Source organism: Plutella xylostella, chromosome 19 (assembly GCF_932276165.1).
Source record: "Plutella xylostella chromosome 19, ilPluXylo3.1, whole genome shotgun sequence".
Lineage (NCBI taxonomy): Eukaryota > Metazoa > Arthropoda > Insecta > Lepidoptera > Plutellidae > Plutella > Plutella xylostella.
The window spans coordinates 9,077,702-9,095,292 of record NC_063999.1 but is presented as its reverse complement, the minus strand read 5'-3'; the positions used below and the strand labels follow the sequence as shown (position 1 = coordinate 9,095,292).

Genomic DNA, 17,591 nt, shown 5'->3' with positions numbered 1-17,591 from the left:
ATGTACCTATTTTCCCATTATTTTCCACTCAAAACTACATCCAACAAAGGTGCAAAACTGTTATTATTCTGAGCTTAGGTCAGAATCATCAAAGTTCTGTGCCCTGTCATGTCATCTGTCATTGCAATCTGTCAAACACACATTAATTATGCTGTCAAAGTTTATTTATCTTTGCATTCGTACCTTACGTCGTCGTTTTGTTCATGTTTATCAAAATTGTAATAAAATAAATGTTTGGTGCAAGTTCCAAATTAATGGAATACATCAATATATTCTTCTCGCATAATTCTGCATAACTCGATCGACAATGGAGGTGACTGGCGGCGAGGAGGAGGGCTTCGTCCGCGAGTGGGCGCCGTGCACCCATATGTTGAGCTTGATCCCTCCTCGCGTGCAAAACGGGCTGTTTTCTAATGAATTGTGCATCACATGTATCGACGCAGTCCCTGAATACATCGCCCTCGGCACCAACGTCGGGCTCGTCTACTGGTACGACAGGAAAAAGGGGAATATTCAGAGGCTAAGATGCGAGGTGAGTGTGTATTTGCTGTGCGTAAACAACTATTTAATCTTTATTGACAAACCGATTTAAGTTTCCTGTTAACTCTATTTGTTATCAGCCTTTAGAAATGTGTTTCTGTATAGCATCTTGCGTATTTTCCGTGCCTAACTGTGTGCATCTTGAAAGTGAAAGGATTTTCATTTCGTAAGAGGTACGAAAAGCTTGTTGTAAAGAAAGTAAGTCAGGTATGTAGGCCTGTGGAATTCCATTCATATTAATGATGTTGGTGCCCTAAATATCTGAACTTATCTGTTTGTTAGTCTTACAATGTAGAAGCTAACATGACACAACAGCTGTTAGTAGAATTGGCCTTCCAAAGTTATGCAATGGTTAAGTAAGGATAAGTTGATAGGAATTCTATCTGAAATTTAAGTAGGTAAGTTTGCCTAATATATGGTAGAAACTCTCAAAGTCTGCAAGACATTCTATTCTGCCCCAAAGCCATAATATAATTACAATTATTTATTCCAACATTTTATTAAAAATCACTTATAAGATATGGATGAAATGGCCAAATACAATAAAGTAACCTTACTCCATACCTTATTTGTCAATGAAATAATACAAAAAAAATCACAACCAAGTTAAGATAAAATAAAACTGAAATTGCAAATCTGCAGGTTTCATCAAGCCCCATCACATATGTGAAGATAGTCAGCACAGTGGACTACATGGTGGGTGCGGGGAACGCGGCGGGGCAGGTCACTGTGTTCCAGATACCGAAGGAGCATCCACACAACCTCCCCGACACACTAAAGCCCAAAGTGGAGCCCAAGGTTGAGAGGTAATGATCAGTGTAGGGGCGATCTCCTGTCAGCCCTGTTCATTGCTAGATATAGCCATTGAAGCCTTCTTTATTGCCATCTGTAGCTCTTTAAAATAGACTATCCAAAAAAAAAAGTATTTTGGAAAATTTGGAAAGCACATCTCATCACTGCATTTTGCAATAAGTTACTCTGTTCAGTAAATACCTTATTTTTACAGTTTGGAAAATAATTTCATTTGTTTTAGTCACTGAATGTGACTGCCATTTTTTTCACTTACCCCTACTAGAAACTAAAGGACTTGGATATATTTATTGTTCATATCTTTCATTCTCATGGTAATGTTTGATGTATGCTTTCAGGTATACAATAGGGGACCTGCACAAGAGCAGGGTGACGGCCATAGAGTGGTCCAAGAATGGGATGCGGTTGTTTTCCGGAGACAAGAATGGTGTCATTATCATGACTGAAATAGATTTTTACATGGTAAGCATTTTATAATATTCACAAGTGAATCTCAAGTGTAGTGGCAAATGCCAATTGTTTTTGCCCAACTGCAAAAGGCAAATGTTTTATTCATACAAAACTAGGTACTTAAATTAAGATGAAAATTTATTTTCCTTTATAATTAAAACAAAGTGGGTTAACTTAACAGCCCAACATTTTCGTTTCATCAATAGGTAGCTTAGCTATATCATAGCAGTAATAACGAAAACAACTTTGTATTCTAAACAGTTTGATGTCATTAGATTTATCTCTCAATACATGTCATACTTTATGAACTGATAAGATAACTGTTTGAGAAACATAATTAATTATCACTCCCTAGTTCTAGCACACGTAGCATAATGCCGGTATAACGCACGCACATAAAGAAACAATTCGAAAATGGTGGCCATTACATAAATAGGATTCCGTTACGCGTCTTTATAGAACTTACAATGGGTTTATAGATGGTTTATAAGTGGTAATACACGAATTTCGACTTTATATTTACAAGAAGATTTGAAATACGTGACACAGAGCAAAAAAAACACGTTACAATTAAACAACATCTACAAACCTTCCTTGTTAGTACTAAAAATAGAGGAGTAGACCACGGGTAGACGGTAGTTTATATTGTAAAGTCGTTTGGAATGCCAATAATTTTTTGAAAAAGTGTAAAAGGTCATGAAAAACTTTTTACAAAGGAACATACTTATAGAAAAACTTAAAGTTGCTTTAAGAAGAGATTTATCAGTTACCTAGTGTCAATGACCACACTGTGATAAGGTTGAGTAAACACTCATTTAAATGATTGTACATTCATTTCCTACCGTTCTTTGATAAAAAGTGTGTCAACAGCACTATTACTTGTTATTATCACTTTTTTAAGGGTGATGCTCTTTGCGAGGTGTTCCCGAATAAAATAATATATTATTTAACGACACACTCTCATCCTTATTCCATTCCATTTTCACAATAAATTAATGTTCCTATAATTTTTTCATAGTACTGCTTCACTCTTACACTCGAAGAGAAAAATATTTCTCTCAACTACTATTAAAACCCATGAGAACAGCCGTTACTAACCTCTATCTACGTCGATAATGAACCCGTGTAGCGGCAGCAGATTGAGTAATAAAAGGCACTAAACTATATTACTTACTCTATGAACGGCACTGTATTTATTTATTAGGTTTTTCAACAGACACACACTTTACATTTATATAAAAGAAAACATCACAATACATGCCACAGTGGGCATCCAATTACAGAAAAACACAGCATTTACAACACAATCGAGCAAAACTTATGCAAATCAACGTTTTCCTCTCTAACAATAACCACAATATTAATTCCAGCACCTGTGCAAGTCCATGGAGATAGTGAACGAGGAGCACGAGATAGTCCAGCTGAGCTACAACCAGAACACGCTGCTGGTGTCGAGCCTCTACCGGAGCATCGTGTGCGAGCGGCGAGACAACCGCTGGCACCACTGCCAGGTGGGCAAGCGGGACAGGAAGAGGTTAGTGCTGTCTCACTCTATTATATCTGTCGCAAAATAATAGGCCTATTAGTCCAAAGAAATATAAATACTCTTTTCTTTCAACAATTAAGTAGGTAATAATAATAATAATTTATTTATTCATAAAGCCTTATAAAAATCATAACATAAATTTAAATTTACCTTTAAGTGTAAGCAGAGTATGTGTCTTTTATGTATTTGTTCAAGTAAATCAAGAGTAAATTGCAATTTTGTGTGAAAGAATCTGCTGCACTAACCGTCGGCATTGTTGCTATCAAAACATACTTTAGGCATTTTTAAGCACAGCTCTTGTTCTCTCAACAAAAGTAATAAACAAAAATTTAAAACCCTTCCTTCATTGGAAGGAGACCCGTGCCCCGGCAGTGGGGTTGTAATGGATCGTAATGATGATGAAATCTATTTTATCTCATAATATGTTTCTCTCTCGCAGCCTGTCCCGTCTGGGCGGCGTGTTCGTGCACTCGTACGCGGCGGGCGCGGCGGCGGCGGCGGCGGCGGCGTACTGCGCGCGCGGCGCGGCGCGGCTGTGGCGTTGCGACAGGCGGGGGGATGTGCTGCAGACGCTCATCTTTAAGGTATTTTTTTAAATTTATTTTTTATTAGCTGTGCCCGCGAGCTTCGCTTCGGCTTTAAAAGTTTTCCAGTGGGAATTCCGCTATAAAATGTATCCTTTGTGTTAATCCAGGGTGTCAGCTAACTCCATACCAAATTTCATTAAAATCGGTTCAGTCGTTTTGATGTGAAGAATTAAGAAACATACACTCACGCACAAACTCACAAACATTCGCCTTTATAATATTAGGTAGTAGTAGTAGGATTGTGTCGCGGCGCGGCTGTGGCGTTGCGACAGGAGGGGGGACGTGCTGCAGACGCTCATCTTTAAGGTCTTTTTATTCTACTAATAATAATATTATAACGGCGAAGCGAAGCTTGCTGATTAAAATCGGTTCAACCGTTTTGATGTGAAGAAGTAACAAACACACACACACACACACACTCACGCACATACTCACAAACATTCGCCTTTATAATATTAGGTAGTAGGATTGTGTCGCGATTGCGGCGCGGCTGTGGCGTTGCGACAGGAGGGGGGACGTGCTACAGACGCTCATCTTTAAGGTTCAGTTGTTCTTCTTACCACTAGATTTAAACTACACTCACGGGCAATGGAAAAGTTCCAGACAGAAAAGCACCAAGTTATTTTTAAGCGGAAAATGCTAGCTTAATGACGCCGTCTTCAATATTGAAGTACATTTTAAAGCTCATCAGGATATTACCAACTAAAAACGTAAACATTTTGTTAAAAAATCCTATTAAATGTATTTTTAAAAATTGGCCATTTAGTGTCGGAATTTTGTAAGTGGAACTGTTTCTTTGCACGTGAGTGTATTATTGCTATATTAACCCTCCCTTTACTAAAACTTGTGCAACGTAATTTAGATATTCACTGTTACCTACATATTAAATTGGCTAAGTTTTCCTAATATGTACCTACTGTAAAATAAACACTGTAAAGTTAAGAATAGACTTTAGTTCTACCATAGCGATACATAGATATTGTATAAAATAATAAATAAAATTAGTACTTACCTGATATAAATAAATAAATAAATAAATAATGTATTTATTTCACAAAAAAGGTTACAGTAAACTTAAACTAACTTAACAGATATTAACAATTTTGTGTTTTAAAACTAGGTTACATGGTGAGGTTTTATAAAGTTAGTTGCTTGCTGTTATCCTAGGTAGGTTGTTAGCCTGTATTAAGGAGTTAACAGCCCCAGTCCCCTGTCAGGGAGAAATGGTGAGGTCACATGTAAATAGTTAGACATTTGTATATAGTTAAGTTATAGATAGCAAAATCGAACAGATATTTTAAAATACAGTAAATGCAGTAATAGTGAGAAATTACACAGTAAGTAGTAAAAAAATAAAATTATAACATATAGGTATATGAGTAGGAAGATAGTAGTAGGAAGGGTTTGTGTTGTGTGTGTGTGTGTGTGTGTGTGTGTGTGTGTGTGTGTGTGTGTGTGTTTGTGTGTGTGTGTGTGAGTGTGTGTGTGGGTGGGTGTGTCTGTGGGTATGTTAGGATTGTGGTTTATGAGTTTATGAAGTCTTCGGTTTCATCATAAGTTTTGTTCATTAGAAATGTTATAAAAGAATAGACTTTAATGCTACAAATAGCCTTAGTACCTAACCAACCATTTCCACCCACAGGAAGCAATAAGCAACCCGCTAACCGTCGTCGAACTACTCAACCCGTCGCAAAAGAAGCCCTACGACCCGGACAGAGAGCACAACTTCGGTCCTCTGCACGTGTTCCGGGAACATTTCCTGGTCACGTACAATGAGGATGTACTTTATATATTGGACCCGAGGTCGTTGACCGCTATAGCTACTGTTGACCAGCTGAGGAAGTGAGTATAAGGCATTTTTTAAAGTTGCGTACAGACCGGCCCAACGAACCCCCAACGATGGATATTTATCATACATAATACAGGCCGTTGGTTGGGCCGGTCTGTACGCAGCTTAACAGCATGCGGATTTCATCACTCACGCGGGATTGATGACATTTTGCCGCGTCTCGCGAGCATATTCCACGTTCGCACAATGAATACTGGTTTGAAGAGAGCGGGCCAATCCCGCGTACGTGATCAAATAGCCCAATGTTAGTACCCCACTTGGCTATTGGTACTTGCCAAAACTGCCATGTGTGGTCAGTATACTTTCCAAAATGATTGCCGAATTAGTCTACATTTTTGGTATTTGGCAAGTAGACTAAACGTCCAATAACAAATACGAATAGCGAAGTGAGTGTGATGCAGGCATAGTCGCAATTGTTATTTGTGTATGTGTCATTAAGTTTATTTAGTCATGTATGTTAAGTTTAGGTACACCGCCCTTGTCTTTACTTTTATCTCTTTATATTCAAGTTTGCCTGTAAAAGTTCATTGTTTCTAGTTTATAAGTAGGTATATTTTTTGCATATTTTGCTGTTTGTGGTGACCAATTCTACTCTTCTCCTCAGGATCAAGTCGGTGGCGGTGTCCGGCGACGAGATCTGGGTGGTGGAGGGCGCGCGGTCCGTGCTGCGCCTCGCGCGCGCGCCCGACGCCGCCGCCGCAGGTGTGTGCCGGTAGTGGCAACCCTAGCTGTGGATGTGTGTGTGTGTGGCAGCCCTAGTTGTGGATGTGTGTGTGTGTGGCAGCCCTAGCTGTGGATGTGTGTGTGTGTGTGGCAACCCTAGCTGCGCCTCGCGCGCGCGCCCGACGCCGCCGCCGCAGGTGTGTGCCGGTAGACGAGTGTGTGGTGACCCTAGCTGGGGGGTAGTTGTGTGTGTGGTGACCCTAGCTCGGGGGCTGTAGTGTAGCTGGCATCTGTGTGGCAACCCTAGCTGGGCGGCTGTGGATGTGTGTGTGGTGACCCTAGCTGGGAGCGTCTGTGCGCCCGCTAGTGCGTTAGATGAGTGTGTGGTGACCCTAGCTGGCCCTGTAGCACGGGGCGCTATCAAGACGTGACAAGAGTTCTCCGTCGCGCTCGCTCTTGAGGCTGCACGATGTGAGTGAGCACGATGCAAAACTCTTGTCACGTCTTAAGTGCGCCCCGTACTAGCCCTTCTGGTAGATGTTCGTGTGGTGACCCCAGCTGGGCGGCTGTGGGTGTGTGTGTGTGTGTGGTGACCCTAGCTGGGGGGCTGTGGATGAGTGTGTGGTGACCCTAGCTGTGGGCGTCTGTGCGCCCGCTAGTGCGGTACATGTGTGTGTGTGGTGACCCTAGCTGTGGGTCTGTCGATGAGTGTGTGGTGACCATAGCGAGGGTCTGTGGATGTGTGTGTGATTACCCTTTCTGGGGGGCTGTGTGTGTGTGGCAACCCTGGTTGAAAAACATGCCCCGCTAGTAAAAATGTAGACAAGAACACATTTTCTTTAAATTTTTGGTTGCACTGTATAGGCTGTTGCTATACTTGCACTGCTGTTTAAAATTATGTTTGTTAAACGCACAAATCATAGTTATATTCATTATTACTCATTTGTTGTACTTATGTGTGCTCCGTCCAGTCGTATACATTAATGCGGATTTGATTAAAATTCAATTCTCTCCTAGGTAAGGTAATCATATTATACCTTGTATTAAGTATTATTTGCTCCTTATTTTATGAAAATGGGTCAATTTTGTTATGAACGTATGAATATGTACTTACTTAAGGCGCTATGTACCACCAACTAGATAAAAAAATATAACTACCAATTTTTTTTTAAACTGCCAAGCGCAACACTGACGCGATGATTTTTTTTCAATGAGCCGTTTTCCTTGACAGCTGTCAGTTGAGCTTTTGGGTAAGCCGATAGATGGCGTGAAAACGCAGTGTACCAACTGTCAAAAATTACATAGAGAGCAAAGAGTACTAAACTCAGAATAAGAACTCACTAGTTGTGATTAAATGTCGGGTGGTAGCGCGAGCCATCCTTCCGAGGCTCAGACTGCATGTGGCTTGGGATAGTGCTAAGTATTCTGTGAATAGTTCTACCCGCGCCGTCACGTAGTGTTCTTTTCTCTATGCGCGCCGTTTGAACGGGTGCTGCGTGCGAGAACTGAGTATACTTTCCATTTACTTCACCTTTTACAAAGGATTTGGATGACAATGACAAAGCAAATATAACATAAGCACTACTACTACGTTGCTACTATATTATTATTGTAAATGCTTTGATCAAACTTACCTCTGAACCAAGACGGCTTTCCGTCCAGTTAGTTTGGCATTCCGTTTTCGTAACTCTATCTTCAGATTGGCAAGGGACCATGATCCATAGTCCTTAGGCATTATTACAGTATAGCAGTCACTATCACAAGAGTCACTATCTCAAAAGAGTCACTATCTCAAGTGCACTAACTCTACAGTATCAAGGGAGGAGGAGCAGATAGCTCAACTACAACTCAATTAATACAGGAGAAACACAAGGAAACTGAGAAAACTTGAAAAGAACGGCTGTACGCACAATCGCACTGAACGCTGAAGCAACAGTGACATCGACATCATAGAGAAAATAATACTACAATTCTACCTACCTACGTCACTTTCACATTTCGTTAGCCTCACAGAATAACATAATTGTGATCTGAGTGTGTTCTGAGGGTTTGAAAGTTGGTACAACCCCAGACAACGCCATCTATTTCTCCAAAAAGGAACTTTTTTTTTTTTTAACAAACGCCTCATTGATGAATGAATTGGCGGAATATATCGCCTTAACGCTTTCAAGTTTACGGGCTTGTACTTTTTATTTGTATTTTTAATACCTACATAGAACAGTAGCTGTGACATTTTTTATCATTACCTAAGTACTTACTACTGACCATGCAAGATTATATGTACTTATTATATATTCATTCCCTATACGTATAATGTATACTCGGCAGTATTACGGGGTACTTGATTGAACTTTCAAGAAAATAGTAAAGCAATTTACAGTGCTCCAAAATTGATAATGCGCATAGAAATCTTTGACAGATCGGTTATTTTCGATTATGTAACAAATGATATTGACTCCTATTTCTTTCATACAAGGTGCAAAATGCAAGTGTTTCTTTTAAGGCTCTTACGATTTAATGATTCGGGTGTGAAGATCTGCATGTGCATTATTAATTTTGGACAAGTGTACTTAGAGTGGTGCTATAGCGATAGGATAAAAAAAAACATTCATCAGAATAAATATACAAACTATTGTTTTAAAGATAAGACTAATCTGAAACTTTTAGCTAGTAGATGGTCTCATAAGAATCAAAAGTTGGTACCAAGTTTATTTTTTAAAATGAGATTTTACTATCTACATATATTGTTAATTTGTATGTAGGATATACTTAAATTAGTAATTAAGGAAAATACTAATACCAAAATAGGACCAATGTTTTATTGAACAATATTATTATAAGTAATACATAAATGCACGCAACATTTATTGCATCTCACTCTTAAAATCTTTTTAATTTACTTAAGACAGAGATGCAACATGTGTGCTTTTGTTGATACCATTAGATATTAGTGTATTTCTAGGTATTTCAACGTATTATTATCTTTATTCAGCAAGTGCTTATTTTTCCAATTATTTTATACGTAGTTGACATTCCTACAGTTTTGTATGAGACCTGGTAGACAGATGGAATACCTAAAATTAGGACTTACGTTATTAGAAAGTAGTTATGACCAGGCTACATTAGATTTAGTGGCATAACATTTTACACCATTCATTCCTATGACGATTTAAATATGCATATTTTTTAAATACCTACCAAAACGTAATTAGTCTATAATATAAATTGTATGTATGAAGAGGAGAGCTGTTTTATGCTTGTCCTAAGCCTCAGACTCAAACGGTATACCGTATACGATATACGTATAACTTTACTATTAGTAAGAGGAAACTATTTTATACCATAGTTTTACTAACATTCCAGTGTAAGTAATATCGGTTTCATTAAATACTACATTGTTAAATTCGTAGAAGTAATTGGACCAAAATAAATGGTGTTACTATTTCACTGAACCAATAGGTACGTGAAAATGGTTGTGTATCCAATAATGAAGTGCCTTAGCTCCAAGTCAATTAGTTACCCTACTAGTACTTAATATTACAACGATATTTGTTTCAATCTGTTTGTTTTAACTGAGAATTTAGTATTGTCATAGTTAATCTTTAGTTTATTCACATACCACGTATAGTGAAAAATCAACTTATCCGGTCTGGTGAGAGCTGTTTTCATCATCATCAGCCCGTATTTGTCCACTGTTGGACACATAGGCCTCTTCTATGGACAGTGAGAGGTGTCCCTTAATAGTACGTAATCACTTTATAATATTACTACTCTGGACCGGATATGTTGGAGTCATTCTCTATTTTTTAAAATCTTGTATGCGGCGATTTAGACAATACTAGTAAGTTCCAGTTAATAAAATAGGTCACTTTTTGCTAGATATTTAAGTAGTTTTACTTTTGTTATTAATTGTTACCGCACTGTTTCTGTTAGCATGGCCATTGTACTTATACATTAGAATACACAATTTGCTAATCATATTTGTTTTTTATTTCTCGCCTCTGTACAGTAGATTCCTTGTATTTGTGAACATCGCTTTTCGTGTATTTGAGCAATGGCTCTGTTAATAAGTGTGTGTAGTTGCTTTATAGCTATTTTGTGTTTTTGTGACAACCAGTAAGTAATTAAGGTTTTGCGATATATTGATATAAGTACATTTAAGAAGTTCTGGTTTTAACATCATGGGCCTTACCACAAAAACTTAGACAGTATCTAACAAATGTTTACCGCTGTCAAACGCCTACAAAATCAGTCAAATTTCGTTCTAAACACTTGTTAAACGGTTTTTAAAGTTTTTTGTGGTAGCACAGCATGTGTTTATTCTAACATAATACACTTTTAATAACAAAGTAACAAAACAAACGAGCATCTTCAAATGCCAAACAATCGTGCTAACACTCTGACCTTAACTCTCTTCCCACACAGACGAGGCGGTGACCCTGATGACGAAGTCCCTGTCGTCGCTCCAACAAGCCGTCAACACCGTCCGGGAATTCTCCATCGACGCCACAGTCCCCTTCATCAGCAGCGTCCTCGAGCAGCCCATCTCTCTGCTCACCAACAACGAGTTTCTGGACGCGGCGACCATAGCCAACGCAGAGGAGTGCTTCGAACTGCCGCCGATTAAAAACCTACCGGCGGACATAGCTGGGGACGTTCTAGAATCGATTGTGAATGAGTTCAAAGACGTGTCTGATACGGAGGAGTTGAGGAAGGCGAGGAGTGAGGAATTGGAGAAGAAGTTGAAGATGTATAACAGTATAATGGAGCAGAAGTGCGACGAGGCGGTGATACACAGCCGGCGCAGCAGGCGGGGCGCGGGGGCGGGCGCGGGGGGCGCGGGGGGGCGGTCGCCGCGCCACGTCACGCCCGCGCGGAGCGAGCGCGCGCCGCCAGATGGCGTTAGTTACACGTCGCCTTGTGTCATGAATTTGAGCGTTTATGGGTAAGTTAAAGAAATGAGATTCCGAGGGATATAACACCCGTGAATAAAAAACAATATGAAAATAGCGACCAATTGGGCGGGAGCAGAAAAATTTTAGTCATCTCTACTATTATAGTGAGATGTGTAATACATGAGCCTGTCCGCCATTTTGATATTGTTTCTTTATTCAGGGGCGTTATGCTACTGTCATATTTTATAATGTAATAGTGTGTGTAAGTCTATGTAACAATACTTAATTTCTTATACTTATGTTTTTTTGACCATTTCAGTAATATTCCACAAGAGCCGGACGACGTCCTTGAGAAGCAGATCGAAGAGAAAGAGAAAATTCTCGCCAAGATGCTCAACATTGAGTCTCTGAGCATCAAACCGTCCTCCACGACGCCAACCAACGGAGACAACGAAGAAAATACATCACTAACCTCCAAAGAACAAGAACATCCGGTAACCAGTAGTGATGTAGAAATCCAACCGGAAAGAAAAACAGACATAGTGGATAAACCGGTCAATACCGAAAAAACAACGTCGACCGTTAAAAAACTCGTAACGACAAATAAGCAGCCTAATCCGATGGATTTGGTTCCGAAACTAGTCAAGTTGCCTAACAACTGGAATTTAGGTGATTTTGAATTAAAGCTGGAAGTGCCGGACAAGGCTGTCAGCAACGGACGCCAGCTGATGTCGCCCGACGAACACATCGAGAGCGAGTGGGAGTTTGTGTGATGAATGGTGGAGTAAACCATCGCACTGAACAATCAGAGGGTCTAGTACAGGTTTGTTAGATTGTTGGAAACTATAAAATTTACGTTTTCTCGCATACAAAGTGGCGCTTCTAGCGGAAACTATCATGCAACTTTTGACAGATAATGTACATGCAGATGACAGAAGAAAAGGTAAACCTTGATAGTTTTCAAAAATTGCAAAACCTGTACTAGACGTACAGACAGAGGGCCGAGTGGAAGCCATTCGGAAGTCCAACCATTCGACCAGTGTAAACTAAACATATTTTAACCGCTAGACCGCTAGGTGGCGACTCTACCGGCTCAACATACAAATTTGTGTTTTTTTACAGGCTTACAGTGAAACCTGGCGCAAATTTGTTTGGGCCGGAGCTAGTGCAGCCACTTACCGCTAGGTGGCGTGTAAAAATCGCACATTTCATACAAAGTTTTGCCATTTCTTTTGGCAGTCCATAGTATGACGGTTGTACTAAACGATAGATAGTAGATACGGGGGGGGTGAATTAGTTGGCTTCACTACACTAAAAACATCACTAAATAGTATTTTGAAATTACTCATGTAAGATAGGACGAGTTAAGTTATGTATGTATGAACATGAACATATTTGAAATACTTATGAACTGCTTTTTATATTTCTACGGTATAGAAATATTTAGCTAACATTTGGCATATTTTTCTTAATAGTCAGTTAAATTTACATATCTATATACAGAGGCTGCCACGTCTGTATAAACCTATAGTTAAGAATGTGACAGCAATAAATATAATAATATTCTTCTCAAGTGAAGGTGATTTTACCTGACTATTAAAAAATATTCCTTAAGTTATCTAAGCTAACATATATGATACATTAAGAATTTAAATAATGACCAATTACATGAGTTGCTTCTAGTTTAGGAACCAACATACAGTCATGTATAATAGAATGTTTATCTATTATAATGTAGAAGTGCAATGTATATAAGTATTTTTAATTGCATAAAAGGCGGTTTTTGCATACTTTGTAACATTAAGCAACAGAAGTATAAAAAAGTAATAAAGATGATAAGTTTAGTATATTATGCATTTTAGTGATAAAGTTACTGTAAAAAGTTAACAAGTAATAATAGACGCATTTTTCCTGAAATAAAAATGACATATTATGTATCTAGCCTATCTGAAACCTAGTTAAACATTGTGAGATATGGCGTTTCGACTTTCTCCGTGTTCGGCATCATAAGGGTCACAGTGACAGTTAAATAAAGTCCATTTTTCTCTCCACCTTTGATTTGCAAGGTGCGGGTGCCTATATAAATAGAGTGAGTCGCCCGCGCGCCTCAGTTGTAATATCACCATGCAGAAATGACTAGGTTTCAGATAGGCTAGATACATAATATGTCATTTTTATTTCAGGAAAAATGCGTCTATTATGTAGTCTGAGCCTATCTGAAACCTAGTTAAACATTGTGAGATGTGTTTATTATCGCATGGTGGAGAGAAAACCAACTGTGACCCATAAGCTACTGATGAGTATATCAGTAGATAAATATTTGAATCTATAAATTTATAATGCATAGATTTCTAGGTAATAGATATACTAAAAAGAAAGGTATAAGTATACATAAGACTTAAGTACTTCCTTATTATTCCTGACTTGTCAGAAAGTTATGGAAGGTATGTACCTATACATATAGGTAGGTATTTATACATATGGATACACACAGTGCCTCTTCGAAAGCAATACTTATAAGTAATTATTGATCAAAATCTTGTTATTGTCAAGACAATATTTTAAACATACACTAGCCGAATGGATGGAACCAGTGAAATACTTTGCAACAATATTTAAAAGCTGTAAAATGTAGAATATCGATCCAGGCCGCTGGGGCTCAGGTCAGCACATGCTGACTAGGGTATGTAATTCTGGACTGACCTCAGAAATGCAGCAGCCGACCCTGGAGCCTCGAGGACCTGCTCAGTCAGCCCTGTACGACGACACGGCCTGCAACACCTGGCGCGGCATCTAGTCCTTGGAACGAGGAGTGGTGCTTGAAGGGAAGATTATTTTACTAAATATCTCAGCCTCATCAGCTACTGGAAAAGATTAGATGAAGGCTGTGACACTGGCGGATAACTAAGTATTCAGTTTTTCAAAACATGATGCAGGTCACTATATTCATATTCTAGATTGACAAGTAACACACAGTCTAATTTTGTATTCTAACTAACTCGGCGGTTAACGAGTTCCTGTGCAGTCCTACTAGGAAGGAAAGTTATTTTATAAGCCTTTGCACCGATTTTGTGGGCTACTATCATTCTGTATCATCATGGTGTGAATATTATGAGCTCTGGCAGCATTCCTTGGTAGATGACATCAATTAATAAAGATTGATTAACACAACAATAACAATTGTAATAGTTGATAAATGAAACCCGGCTAACATGTCTTAGCTGGGTAAGTAAATGATCAGTCATGCCACCAGGATAAGTAAAATGTTCAGTACTTCATATGAAAAACATTAACAAGGTCACCTTTAGGTATGTTCGTCAACACTAAGGGCAGGTCTCGGCCAAAACCTTAAGGCTTCGCCTTGTTGCAACTTCAAAGGTACGTAGGTAGGTACCTACTTACATTGTTGTAGGTTCGATTTTGAAACCATTAAGTCAACCTAGATAAAACAAAATAAAATAGCTCGATTAAATAAAGATGGTACGTAAAGATGTTAGTTGTACCTGATCAGACCTGATGCAACGACAGCCAACATAGACTCTCTAATCTGTGGAAGCAACAATCATGGTGGCGGGAACATGGACAGTTGGACGAGCCACTTCGAGCCTGACTTATCAATCAGAACTGACAGTTCGCCAACAGCAGATAGCTTGCGGCTATCTATAGGTAAACTTAGGTAGTTAGCTATACCCAAGAAAAAGTCCTTGGACATCGATATGACAGTGGAACGGCGAATAACTGTGACACTCTTTAAAACAAAAAGGCTTGTTGTTGTCCAGCTAAGGAAGGTTACCTACTTCAGCGACCTGGTATTGCATTCTGAAAGAACTGCGAAGAGTTAATATTATGACTAATAATTATTACTTATTTAGAAAGTTTTCAGCAAACTCTAATAAATCAAGCAGCTACCACGTCACCGCTGCCCGGTTATAACTCTGTACTAGCTTAGTAGATATATATACCAGTTTTAGCCTTCAGCTAGAGGCCAGAGAGCTCCTAAATGAGATGCGAGTACGAGCATGACACAAGTAATTTTTTACTTGGTAACTAGTTACGTAACTAACTGAAAGATCCATAAAACAGTTGAGGATTACTCAAAATGGAATTGTGAAAACGGCACGTCTGCATCTTAACCGGTCAGTCTAAGTAGTTTCAGCAGATACAGTGTTGAAAAATAGTTATGAAACGTTTGCGCCAGAATCGAATTAAAAATACATTTTCATTAGAGAAGTCGTTTAGGCATGAATAGGTACTTTCACCCTTTGGATTGTGCTCCAAATGATGACCTTCGAAATTCATAGAAATTTAATGACGACTGCCATTGTTTATTATCTAGCCCCGTACATTGAGTAGGGCTGCGGCTACACGTGATGTGATACACAGTACACAGTAGGTATATGCATGTTCCCAGAATAGTGGAAGTTATAATTTTACCAAAAGGTAGTCGTCTCGTGCAAGAGCACCGTTACTCGATTTATTCGATACACAACTAGTAGACAGCTGCTGCGTAGGAGGTTCACGCATTTTTCAACAAAGAGCTCGGATACACACTCACAATCCACTGGGACATAAGGAAGACAGCTAATATGGTGCCACTCAGAAACCGCGATGACACTCCGATCATGATCACCCGACAGTAGGATCATAATAAATTCGGTAACTTGTGAAGCGGTATGGTATAGCAACAGCGACTTTCACGAAATCAGGAATTAGCTCAGTGCTTTTAGGTTGAACACTCGCCGGTGGGATTCACTTTGCTCACAGCCGAGAAAAGAAAAGACTCAAAGCTGGAATCTGCCGATGTGTCATGACACTTAAGATAGTGTCTGGGGGGTCACTTTATATGACGAAAAACGAACTTTCAGTGCACTGCGGCGCGAGCCGCTCTATCTGTTTGTATGTATTAAACGTGCCGATTGCACGACAGCTCTCGTTCGTTCGTTTCTCATCAGTATAGAGTAACGCTCCTGTACTTACCGTGCGTCACCATTCCCATGAGCAGTCCAATGATCTTAAGGCAGTTTAGAACAAAAGCTGCATAAGACAGTTTCTTCAGCAGAGACATCGAAATAAAAAAAAAAATTGATTGCACAACTATCCCCAGGAGCAGTCTACAGGTCACTTTGGGCAGTTCAGAAGAAAGCTGCTTTATTAGAATACCCTAATAAAGCAGCCCTCCTCTGAACTGCCGCGGAGGCATCAAATTGAAGTGCTATAACACTTTTAGAAGCGGTGCACGTTACCCGATTTGTCGTCATCCATGCCGATGCGGCTACGGCGACTGCAGGTGGTTACTCAGGCTTCCTTGGTGTGCCCTTGTATGGCTAACATGACCAACCTTGGCAGTAAACAGTGAATAGCGCACGTTACTCGATACCTTCTAAATAAGTCACTCATAATGATGGCTGATGATGATGATGACCGTGCTAGCAATAGTGCAGGCGGTTCCGCTGAGCATAAAATCTCTTCCCAGACAGGGGGCGTTTGGATCTGGCAACCAGAACAGGAGTGCCAGGTGTGCGCAGCGATGCAGGTGGGACAACACAGCCGCCAGGGCAGGAGTGCATGGCTGGGTCTATGCAGCGATGCAGGTAGCACAAACCGGTGGCCAGGGCCAGGACCGGGTGTACACTGCGATGCAGGTGGCACAAAACGGTGGCCAGGGCCAGGACCGGGTGTACAGCCGCCAGGGCAGGAGTGCATGGCTGGGTCTATGCAGCGATGCAGGTACCACAAACCGGTGGCCAGGGCCAGGACCGGGTGTACGCTGCGATGCAGGTGGCACGAGACGGCGGCCAGCGCAGGAGCACAGGGCCGGGTGTATGCTGCGATGCAGGTGGCACGAACCGGTGGCCAGGGCAGGAGCGCAGGGCCGGGTGTACGCTGCGATGCAGGTGCCACAAGACGGCGGCCAGCGCAGGAGCACAGGGCCGGGTGCAGGTTACACGAAACTTCAATTTCACCGAATCGGCCTGCCTACCCTCAGCGGGTAGGTACCGGCGGATCACATTACTCGCCGCACATGCCACAATGTCCCAACATACTGAAACTCGGAGCCACGTGCTTCCTGTAAAAAATCCTATGACGGTCCTGGAAAGCTCCTGTTTGTAAAGCCTTACATAAGCTATAATCAAGTGCATTATTGTAATAGCAAAGTTTTTATCAACTGTTTTCTAAAAATATTAGAAATTGAGGGTAGAAAAATATATTTTTATAATTTTTTCCTGTATAAAATTAACATATGCTTTACT

At 40.1% G+C, this 17,591-nt stretch overlaps 1 protein-coding gene across 1 annotated transcript; it reads left to right on the top strand.

The window, feature by feature from the left end:
* The first annotated feature begins 161 nt into the window (after positions 1-161).
* Positions 162-12,164, top strand: LOC105388623 (WD repeat-containing protein CG11141). The gene is made up of 9 exons (XM_048627566.1): positions 162-532; positions 1,183-1,346; positions 1,689-1,812; positions 3,171-3,334; positions 3,786-3,930; positions 5,576-5,775; positions 6,387-6,484; positions 10,871-11,390; positions 11,660-12,164. The coding sequence occupies exons 1-9, from the start codon at positions 308-310 to the stop codon at positions 12,111-12,113; spliced, it is 2,094 nt and encodes a 697-aa protein (XP_048483523.1). The 5' UTR covers positions 162-307; the 3' UTR covers positions 12,114-12,164.
* The last annotated feature ends 5,427 nt before the right edge of the window (positions 12,165-17,591 follow it).

Bases quoted from the DNA above. Each gene is read 5' to 3' on its own strand.
- LOC105388623 (XM_048627566.1), top strand. From the start codon at position 308: ATGGAGGTGACTGGCGGCGAGGAGGAGGGCTTCGTCCGCGAGTGGGCG. The intron at 1,347-1,688 runs GTAATGATCAGT...GTATGCTTTCAG, and splicing joins GTGGAGCCCAAGGTTGAGAG to GTATACAATAGGGGACCTGC. The intron at 3,931-5,575 runs GTATTTTTTTAA...TTCCACCCACAG, and splicing joins TGCAGACGCTCATCTTTAAG to GAAGCAATAAGCAACCCGCT.